At 30.1% G+C, this 11990-nt stretch overlaps 1 protein-coding gene across 1 annotated transcript; it reads left to right on the top strand.

Annotated features, from left to right (window-relative positions):
* Positions 1–6014: 6014 nt before the first annotated feature.
* LOC145184303 (coiled-coil-helix-coiled-coil-helix domain-containing protein 2-like) lies at positions 6015–10482 on the top strand. Its single transcript, XM_080059934.2, has 3 exons — positions 6015–9420; positions 10064–10298; positions 10394–10482. The coding sequence occupies exons 1-3, from the start codon at positions 9190–9192 to the stop codon at positions 10408–10410; spliced, it is 483 nt and encodes a 160-aa protein (XP_079916060.2). The 5' UTR covers positions 6015–9189; the 3' UTR covers positions 10411–10482.
* The last annotated feature ends 1508 nt before the right edge of the window (positions 10483–11990 follow it).

Below are 11990 nucleotides of genomic sequence, written 5' to 3'. Positions count from 1 at the left end.
AGATGCAAATTGCCAAAAAATATTTATATTAATAGTTCTTTAAAGATAGTAAACTTAAATTCAAGTTTACATGATAATATCAAATAAAGAAAAACTAAAAGCAAAATTATAAATTATTTTATCTCTTTTTGACTTTGAAATAAAAACTCTAATTAGCACCAAAAAATTCTATTGCAAAATGTAAAAAAAAATTCTAAAATGCAAAAAGGCTTTGTTTTGTCTACGGACAAATCTCGTTGGTTCGTTGGCTTTTCCATTCGTGAAAACTGTTCAAAATGTCCGTGAAAATGTGCTTGAATCAGAAATGCGTTATTAAAATGACAATCAGATTCCTAAACTTCCAATATTTCTTTGTGACTAACGAACATCCATTAATTACATACATTACTTGGTTTATGACAAAGGCCCCTGGATACAATGTTGCGCAGCCAGTGAAGATGATTTCTTGACTCAAAAGTTAAATCCCATAAATCAAAAAATCTCAAAATATAATTTCAACTTTGATGTCTTGAGATGATGATGCTTTGATTGATGGAAACAAAGCGATTGATGGCACGTGCTCTTTAACCATTCGGCTCGCACTCTTTTTAAAAATGTGAATGCATGGCCAACCTAAATTCGGACTTGTTGCTAAGAAATCCGAAAAACAATTAGCCAGTTTTTAGTTCAGTTTTCTATTTGAAAAATTAATTATGAAAATGGATTATAGATTATAAGCAAACTTTCATTTTATATTTTAATACTGATCGTTTAACTTTTCATGGTGTAAATTGTTCAGATTGGCATTATCCTCAAAAATGACGGTGTTTTCACTTTTTCTTAATTTTCAAAGTTTCCGAAGGAAGGAAACGTTAAAAATTCAAAATACTATTATGCATCATCTTTATCTTCATCGTGCATCATCTTAATCTTCATCATGCATTATATTATATACACCGTGAGTCAGTTATAAGAGACCTATGAAAATATTGAGGAACACGGCGTCAAATTAATTCAAGAAAAATTTGAGAGCCATCACATTTAATTTAAAATTCTTGAAAAAGCTTTTACGCAGAAAAGGATTTCAGTAATCAAACACGTTCGTTTGTAAATGATTGAATCCCCAAAAGGAATTCATTAAGACTCAAATATTCAAGAGGTGTTTTGTTTTACAAAGTGATGTTCAATATCGTTCCCAAAACATCAAGCTTTCGAACATTGTGCCCTACCAGGTGGACTGCTTGCGGTGCTTCTTCGCAAAGTGTTATTGAAAGTTGGAAAGTCTTACAATAACTATTACATCATTTTAATAGCACAATCTTACAAAGTAAGCACCTGAGATATTTATCAAAGTGCATTCAAATGAAGCTTTTTATTTCTTTTGGGGGAAATGCCGAAAATAAGATGAGAATAGAAAACGCTTTTTGCCGCTTCAAAGGCAGACAAAATATAAACCTTTTTTTTTTTTGGAAGCTCAAAATTTATTCATTTTCAGAACTCACGCACCAAAAAAATGAAAAATTAAAATAAAAAAATAAAAATTTTTTTTTTCATCTGACGTAATGTTCATATTTTAGTTAAATTTCATCTAGTTTCAGAGGTAAACATAACTATTAAAGACATTAAAAGTAAACATATTTTTTAAAGATTTTAATGTCATTAACATTTGCTTCTTTAACTACAAAAACTTTGAGCCTGACTCTTTGGTCTGCAGTTTAAAATTCTCGATTTTTTTTTTTTTTTGCGTTAAGATTTGAAATTAAGGTACTAGAAGACTAGGATTATTATAGAGCCAAAATGGTTCTCTGATCCAATGATTCCAGTGGACCTTAAAAAAGAAGCCTTTTATTTTAAAAAGGCACTTTTTTCCATGTACTTAAAATATTTTAGTAACTTTTAAAATAAACAAACAAACAAAATTGTAAAACACGGTGATATCTATTATGGTGTATGTAAAATAATGCGTATTTATTTACAAGTACATTATCTTAAAAGTAACACTTTAGTGAAATTAGCAATTTGAGTTGAAATTTCTTAAAATTAAAAAAAAATTAAGTTCAAAGGCCATTTCAGTTAAAAACAAAGTTTTCTAAGTGGCAATTATTAAAAAAATGGTCACCAAATGCAGATGAGTAGTCAATTATTTTTAATACTAAAACATCAACGCACAAAACATTGTAGAATATCTTTTAAATAAGTTGTATTTATTTTGTAACTTTTTGTTGTATTTTGCACACAAAATTGATGTTTTTTGGGTTGAATCTCGAAATAAGCGCGTACGAAAGAAATAAGCGCTCATAGAACAAAACATCATCATAAAATTGCATTAAGATAAAAAAACCTAAAGTTGTTAAAACTGAAACACTTCTATCATCAAACGCTTTTTTATCATCAATTTTAGCATGAAACGTTTTGATACAACTGGCTCACAGTTACCCAAAATGGTGTTTAGCCCAAACCTCATGACCCAAGAAAATCCTTTGGGTTGTTGAAAGATACAACTTATAGTTTAAAAAAGTGTAAACCTTGAAATCAGGCATTAAAGTATGCCAGAGAGAATTGCATGTAAAATTTCTTCAAAAATAAGGTTTTTTAAGGCCCAAATGACAACTGAGTTTTGCATTTTTATAGTATATTTATTTATTCATTTTCTTAAAGTATATCAAATTGTTTATTAATTTTTTGACAAAAATATTTTAACATCTTGCATAACAGGTATTTGATAAACATACAAAAATTCTTTTTAATCTGAAAGGATTAGAAATATCACATTTTGAGAGACTTGTAGCAATAATTTTTCTGTAAAAGTTCTTTATTTGATGACAAAAATCCTTGTAAATAATTGTCATAAGAGCAAATTAAGTGGATGCTTTACATGTGTTTGCCATTGAAGTCTGCTAAACAGTGTTTTAGTCTTGTTCTGTAATTTGTATTTGTGGAGTCACATTTAAATCGATCCCAACAAGCTTGAAAAGTGTGGTGGAGGATTTCAGTAGACTGTTTACTGTAAATTCCAAGTGAGCATCCTTTTCTCTGAATGAAGTGCTCAACATGATAAAAGACAGCATGAATTTTTAGGGTTGTGTTAAATGTGGCTCAAAAAAATGATGCTTTGAATTCTTGAATTTTTTCCTGATAGTTGGGACACAAAAAATTTTTTCAAAACAAGATTTAACAACTTTTTAAAACCTTTGCAAAATATCAGTTATTGGAATGGCTTTGTGTGCTGAGAGACTTTCACCACATTGAAGAAGATCATTAGATTTTTTCAACGTTTTTCGGCAATCAGGACCATTGAAATGTCCACCATGGTAAGGCTGAGGATTAATATGATGCTTTTTAAGCCATTCATTTAGAGAATCAAATACATTCTTAAGACATTTTAGAATTTAGTTGACAACACCAATCATCAGGTGCAGTTCCATAGGAGGGATAATGTCAAGCACAAGTAAGTTGTCAAAATTTGTGAACAAAATTGGAAGGTAAACCGTGTTTTCAAAATATTTTTCTATTTTCATATTTTTTCCGACAGTGACATAGTCATTAAATGGTTTTTTGGTTGTTCTAATTGTTCTTGAGGATCCTGTTTGATGCAGATCTCTGGAACTGATGTTGCACCAGCATTACGGATGCATGCTGGAGGGAAAGTTAATGCCACAGATAATTTTTGCAAGTTTCATGTCACATGATAAAACAAATTGTAGCTCATCTGTATGCACAGATCCATTAAAATTTTGACATTGTCATAAGTTTCAGGCATATCCTTGCAAATTGCTACCAGCAACTGTTGATTAACATTGGAAGCTTTAGAACAGTTTTTGTAAATAAAATTTTTTGAGGATGTTGATGTTTTTGATTCAGAAGTGTCTGAGCTCATAATTTCTAAATTCATCTTTAAAAATCCTCCCCCTCCATCAATGCCCATTTTGTTAATGTGATTCAAAGGAATGTCTCTTTTGCTCATCATTTTCTCATAGACCTCTCTGATTCTTTTGTATTGAATAATTATTTTCAAAGACCTTTTCTAAGTCACACATCATAGATGTGATTTCAAAATCATCAAGATATTCTTCGGTTAACTTTTGTATTTTTTTCACGGAAATTTGTTTCAACTAGTTTTTTGCCACTAATTTTTTTTAAATTGGATGCCACCATAAATGTTTTGTTGTTAGACAAACCAGTACTGACTTGAACTTGCACCATATTTTCAGCTGTAATGCTTAAAACTTGCTCTGCTACCTTCAGCTGTTTTTGATGATCCTAAAAAACAAAAAATAATCAAAGAAGAAAAAGTTAAAAACAATTTAAGGTGATGTAAGATGTTTGGCAATACATTTGTAGCTGATTGGACTGGAAAACAATTTCCATTAGAAGTTTGACGGAGATTTGTTCCCTTTGGAGAAGTTGTACAAAGAACATGTTTGGCACTAGTTTCAGGAGCCACCTGTTTTTTGATGCTAACTCAAATAGATTTTTCTTAAGTGTTGATTTTTTTCAGGAATGAGGTTTTCCCTTGCTAACACTAGTCTGACAGCTTGAACAACATTTCTCTACCTTAGGCAGTTTTTTTTGTCTGAATAGCTTGTTGCAATGTCATTGGATGAACAGCTCTTCCTTTAACTCTTGCAACGTCACAAATTAAACACTCACAAACGATAGCTGCCCTTGTTTCTTTGGATGGTTTTATAAACTCAAAATCAAAAATCTCTTGAAGTGGAGCAGCATGTCCTTCTGATGGATGATCTGCAACTTTTACAAACACCTTTAGGGACACGGGCATCTTCAAAATCAATATATTTTTTCAAACTTTCCAATAATTTTTGCTTAAAAAACTCAGTTAATTCACGTTGAGCCTTTAAAAAATAAAATAAAAGAGACAGCTTTATGGTTTTCTTTAAGGTTTCTTTGATAAATGATTCATACTCATAAGGTTTCTTTGATAAATGATTCGTACTCATAAGGTTTCTTTGATAAACGATTCGTACTCATAAGGTTTCTTTGATAAATGATTCGTACTCATAAGGTTTCTTTGATAAATGATTCGTACTCATTACTGTATACCTTAAAATACAAAGTACTTTTGTCAACTTGTTAATCCTCCAAAATTACTGCCAGATTGATTTGATATTTTCCGTAGTTCTTAAAAAACAAGTTATAACACAATCAGATTGAATCTACAGTACAATTAATTTCTTAAATAATTAGTAATTTAAACATTGCGTGCAGTAAAAATGCAAAACTGAGTTGTCACTTGGGCCATAAAGCCACCTTATTTTTAATGAAGTTTTAAATACAATTCTCTCAGGCTTATCTAAATGCCTAATTTTAAGATTTATATTTTGTAAACTAAAAGGTATACTCTTTCAACAACCCAAATAATTTTCTCGGGTCATGAGGTTAGGGCTTAATAAAAATTTGGGGAACAGTGGGCTTAGTACCAATTCCTGCCAACTCCCGATAAATTAGTGCTATTTTAGTGCAAAGCATTTTAGGATGTCTTGCGGAACCAAATAATCAATATAAAACGCAAGAAAATGATATAATATCAATTTTTGCATATCATACTTTAATATAATTTTGAAATGAAGTAAACAGATATACTTGTAACTCAGCTATTGCATAAATCTTTTTAATAACATATTATCACTTTACTCTTTTCTTATTAGTTTAAGTATATATTCCCTATTTAGATACTTAGTAAATAGCTGATGATGCTGAGAAAAAAAAAGAGACTTTTTTTAAATGTTTTTTTGAAAAATAACTCAAAAATAAAATTAAGCTTGAATAATACGAGCCGACTTTTTTTTACGTCTTGTTTCGTGGTGCCATATCTCGATTGTAAAACCTTATAAAATAAGGTATTCTCATATAAACAAAGTCTCTAATTATACTTTCTTTCAAGTGAAAGGCATGGTCAACATGCTCATTACAAAGATATGTAAAATTGTAATCACTTTTTATTATTTCAATAATATGTATAATATTTCTTTTAGTTAATAAAATTTTCATTTAGGTTAGAAAACCAGTTTCCATTTTGTGAAGCAAGTTTTGTGAAAAAGAATCAGTATTAAATTACTTTCACTTGGTGTCAAACTTGAAAGAACTTGAATAAATTTTTGACAAATTTGAGCCTTCATTATCAAATAATCAGCAATTGGTTTCACCTCTTTAACTGAATGTGAGAAAACTAAATCACTTAAGCATTTTGTAATACACAAGGTTCTAATTTTTTTTAACAATGCAGATGGCTGTTTGAAAATTACTTGTTCATTTCTAGAGTATCTCAAACACTATGTTGGTAATTGAGTCAACTGTAACTGCAACAGATAAATCTGATTCTGGGAGACAATTACTGTTAGAATTAGATTGCTCTGTTAAAAGGAGTACTAACACATTTTAATAAGCTGATTTGAATTGAGTTGTTGTTATACCTTTTTGACTGTGAGCACCACAAAAATGCCACCCCTTGATCCAAACTCTTAAATCTTCAATCTGTTGTATAAACTTATTATTTAGCGTTAAAGCAGAATGTGTTGGTTTATCTGCTTTTGGTTTATAAGAATTCAGTATGTCAAACAAAATATCCATATTTTCAATAAAAAAGGCTGTAGACAAAACATTTTCAGACAATAGTTTGACAGAAACATATACATTAAAAGTAGTAGCAACTTGACTACTAAATATTTGTGTTGCCAACTCTACCTGCATGGCCAATTGTGATCCTGGATCTAAATGACAATCAGTCAATTTTGGAACATCAAGTCAGACAGCATTAATCTTGTCCAAATTATAGAGTTCTTTCAGATGCTTCCACAAGATTATCTTACCATCAGATAAAATGTCATGTTGCATTAATTATTTCTGATATTTTTTATTAGATGTGATGGATCAAATATTATATATACTTTTGCTTCTGTAGTTGGGTGTGTAATTTGTTTCAATAATGAAAATCCTAGAAATTTGAGAGCTCTAACATTACTTGAGCTATGATCACAAACAAGACATTTTATAATTAAACCTGTTGTATGTATATGAATCATAGCATTATTTACTATCCTAGCTAAATTGGTTGAACACATGGAATTATTACTATAAAAATAAGCAATTGGTTGTTTCCGTTTTGTTGATAACCCTTGGACCATCAATACAAGACCTTAGTTCACTGGTTTAATATTAGATTGAATTCCAATGACCTTGTCACTGTTTTTGTCAAAATCAAGATGTTGCTTTAAAGATATTTCATCAAAAAAAAGGCTACAGTTTCATTTTAGTTTTTTCATGGTGCCCACTCTCATTTTTAACAAAGCCATAACCATATTGGATAATCCAGGCTCTAGGCTTCCAAAAGATTTTTTAAGAAACATTAAAATCATGCTTGTAGCAGGTAATGAAAACACTCTTCTAAGCAATTTGAAAGCTTGTGGGCTGCGATACATAATCCTCAAAGCTAAAAGTTTATCTTTTACAGTCCAAAATTTTCCTTTTTTTACATGGTTATTCATACATAATTGACTTTCAAAAAATCGTAGTTGTGTGTTTGTTGATATTTTTTTAAATAAACTGATAATGTGTTCTTTTGAACCATCACGCATTTTTTAAGACTTTTTGCTTTGACTTTAGGTTCTCTAACTTTTTTTTAAGTTGACAAATCTTTACTTGAGATAACAAATACTTATTTATAAAAGAGGTTTTGATAGCTGTTACATTATTTGTGCTAATAGTTTAAATTTAATTGCTTCTAATAAATTCAACTTTTTTGTTGACTTCTTTTTTTGGTATTTCATCTTGTAAATGGAGTCTGATTCTTGGTTATTTTTTTTTTAAATTTAAGATAGATGGTTAATTTGGAAAATTAAAAATTGATGGTACAGCAGTTACCAGTGCTATTTTACCACCATGAAAAGAACAAAATGTAAGCGTAACTCAAAAATGAACCAAAAGGGGGAAAAAAAAGGGGTGTAAAATGACATGTATGTAAAACTCAAGTGAATGAGATTAAAATTTTTTTCAAAGAATTGTTTCTAAATTATGAATAGTTTTTAATTATATAAGTTCATATTATATCCAAGAGTAAAAAAACCTCTAATTAGCAAAATCATTTTTTTAAAAAATAGTCATAAAACCAAAATATTTTAAGTCTCGCTCTTTGTCATCCTTTTTTTTTGTCAATAAGACGCAAAAATGGTCTCTAATTTAGCGGTTGCGGACATTTTGGAGGAGGCTTCCAAAATTTCCTCTAGCGATGGCCGCAAGTGGCGTCCGCCTCCCTATTAAAAGCAACCTTCTGAACATTCTGCCTCCAAAAAAAAATTCCTGCGGCGGCCATCAATTAGGAGGCGGAAACTATTAGAGGTAGAAGCAAGAACATTCTAGGCCCAAAAATTTTTGGTTGACGGCTGACAATAACTTCCACCTCCCAAAAGATTTGGTCTTTCCTCATAACATATCATTGCTGTCGGGAAGTATTATCAGCTCTTTTTAGAATTTGATAAATAAATTGAATAAAAAATGATTTTCAGTGCTTTTTTTATTAATGTTAAAAAAAATTAAAATTTTATAAATTGCTGGGAAAACTGCTTTTACTGACTGTACGTTGTTATAAAAATTTATCATAACATGTTAACATATATTTGATCCGATGATGAGTCTCCTTCTTGCTCCGACAATCATTTTATTTGTTAAAGTATGTGATTTTGTAAATAATTTGTACCAAGAAAAGTAAAAACAAGCAAAATCCCTGGCACTGAGTGTTGAGCAGGCGAGGTTATAGGTAAACTTATTGAGTTAGATTATGGGTAAAATTGTTATAAAAAAAGATATGAAAAAACCGATTGTTATGAATTTTTCAAAGAAAAATAAAATGACTGAAAATCATGAAATAATATAATAGGAATTCAAAAACCTTTCCTTCAAATAGCGCAAAAACCTGACATGAGTTACATTCTGAAAAATATTTTTTTTCGGAAAAGCCTACTTAAAATAAATCTAACTTTTAAAAAAAAAGGTTGAGTAAAATGCAGAGAAACTTCCAGACTTCCGTGTTTTAAAGAATTATTTTCCATTCGGGCACATAGATTGCTTTTGTCAGCAAAATGACGTAACTTAAGTTACCATCTTAAAAGCGTTTTTTTAAATTTCACGACTGTTTAAAAGAGTTTCTAGCAAAGTTAGTTCGTCATCCTAGTACTTGTGTGAATTTCCTTTTAAAAAATGCCGAGAGGATCCAGATCAAGTGGAGGAAAGTCATCATTTTCTAGTCCTTCTAGTCGTTCAGCCCCAGCTAGAAGTGCGGCACCTCCAGCAAGAGCTGCACCACCACCATCTCAAAATCTTCCTACTCAGCAACCTGCTGCTGCCCTTGCTTCTCCAGCACCACGGCAGCCTGGTTTATTTGCTCATATGGCATCAACAGCTGCTGGTGTTGCTGTTGGGTCAACTGTGGTATTTAAGCATTAACTTTTTTCTTTTTTTTAAATTTTAAAATGGTTGTTAACAGGTTTTATAAACTTAAGAAGTTTGATTGGTTAGTGCGTAAGAATATTTCAAAAAACATGTCAGGACAAATAGTGACTCATTATTATAATTATAATTATAATAATAATAATTATTATTATTATTATTATTATTATTATTATTATTATTATTATTATTATTGTTATTATTACTATTATAATTATTTTTATTATTATTATTTTATTATTATCATTATTTTGTTAATTAACATATAAATCTAATATATTTGATGAAAACAAGTCACATTTTAACCAGAATGCATTAAACTAAAGAGTGTATCACAGATACAAACGTTCTGTGAGAGTTGTCAACTATTTGTCTTTTGATTGATTGATTGAATGTATAACCTATTTTAATGTGTATCTGACTATCTTTTGTGGATGAAGATGAGTTTTACTTGTTAAGAAACCAAATCAAAATACAAAAAGATAAAGCGAATAATAATTTAGAAATTTATAGTTCCAATAAAAAATAGGATTATTTTTTCCTCTGACTTTTCTTTAAAGAGATTAAGTTTAGGATTCTTCAATATTTGTAACTTTTGTACAATGCTCACAGTTATTTTTTTCAGGGTCACACATTAGGTCATGCACTAACATCATCATTTTCAGGCGGAAACAAATCTAGTGATCAACCAGCCCAACAACAAGTGACGCAAGAGCGCAATCCTCAAAATCCTTGTGAATATGAAATGAAGCAATTTTTGGAATGTGCACAAAATCAAACTGATGTATCTCTTTGCCATGGATTTAATGAAGCTTTAAAACAGTGTAAATTATATTACAACTCTACATCCTCTGCTGGAGGTAACATCCTTGAAATAACACATTTCAAACTTAGTGTTAAATTCAAAATATCTTTAAGTTTTTAACTTTATCTTTCTTTTTTTTTTTTTTTTTAGGTCAAATGATGCATTAAGCTACATTCAAAGAATTTCGTAGTTTTTTTTAAAAACTGTAAATGTATGGAAGTAAATAACAAGTTAAATTATTTTTTGTCATTTGTTGATATACTTTAAATCAAAACATATACCTATAAAAAGCTTAATTTGTCATTAGCCATACTTTGAACAATTTTTAGCAGTTCATACACTAGTAGAAAAAAATCAAGGCAAAAAAAAAATTTCCATCAGTGATGGCTCACATTTTTGAGAATCTGTCTCATCTGTTCTCATCTTAGGAGTATAAAATGTTTTATGGCCATCCTGTTTAAAAGATAGTATTTGAAATATTTGAAAATTAATAATTTTAATGAAAAGTATTTATGCTCAAATGTTTTTTTCAAATATATATGCAAACAAGAAACTACATTTTCTACTGTGTATTTATTTGTGTAACATGATTCTATTTAAAAATATTAGTAACTTAGTCAACGAATGCCTATTCAATCTTTCTTTAAAAAAGTGTTTTAAGCTGTATTTTCGTAGATGTGTGAGATAATCTTTGCAATCGTGCACTTTATATCCATTTTTCCGTAAACCCAGTGCTTTGGATGTTAATCTGACTATGTTTAAAAAAAGCAATGTCTGATAAGGGTTTTCTCTCGTACTTTTGTTGAGAGCCAGTTCGCTGTATGCTTCTTCCTAGTATTCTTGAATCCTTAAGTAATAGTTTTAATTAAGATTCAATCAAAGCTCTCAGACACTTAAATGCCTTTACTGCATCAAAAGATTCGCCATCCTCAAGGAAACGTTGATCAAACCCTCGAGGGTGAAAGTTCGAGAGTTGCTAACTTTATTATGGGAGGTTTGATCTTGAAAACTCTAACTTGGTATTCCACACGTTTTTTTTTTTTAACCTCTCCGCGTTGATCGAAGTACCTGAAGGTATGCAATATTTTTGCTGCCACTAAAAAATAAATTTCTATGAGCTTCATAACTTCTTGCACCTTTTTTTTATGTTGCTTTTATTGTTTTTGGGTTGCGTCTGATAAATCTAAAAGTGGACAGTTAACACTGATCAGCTGATAATTTGCACTTCGTCGTCACAATTCTCAAGCGGATTTATAAACATCAGAAAAAGATCAGATTATTTCCAGTGTACGATGTCTTTTTTTTTTGGAGATTAAAATTTTGCATCTCTCTATTGTTAGCTGCATACCAAAAAAAATGGGGGAAAAGATGTGAAGAAGCACTTTCTATTCGAAAAAGTATGAATATCTGCTAACTTTGTTTCAAACGCACAAAAGTATCGATTACTGTTCATAACTCGCACCTAATTTTTTCCAGGTTCATTTTCCAGATTTGATTGAGGTGCAATAATAATTAGTTTATAAGAGGCAGATAGTGAAGGATCGGAGAACAAAGATGTTTAAGCTTCTTCTTTGGGTCGCTTTACAAACAAAGATTCTTCTTTGGATGCAGCTTTAGCTGTATCTCCTCCTGCATCAAACTTTTCTTTCAGGGAAACATTAAGTTTAGAACCAAAATAAAAAAAAAAGTGGGCTAAAACTTATTCACAGTACTGTATATGAAGATGAAACATCATGACGATATATAG

Source organism: Hydra viridissima, unplaced genomic scaffold, assembly GCF_058129835.1.
Source record: "Hydra viridissima isolate aposymbiotic clone 2 unplaced genomic scaffold, HvirCarnegie_v1 scaffold_7, whole genome shotgun sequence".
NCBI classification, from domain to species: Eukaryota; Metazoa; Cnidaria; class Hydrozoa; order Anthoathecata; family Hydridae; genus Hydra; species Hydra viridissima.
This window is presented reverse-complemented; position numbering and strand designations above follow the sequence as displayed.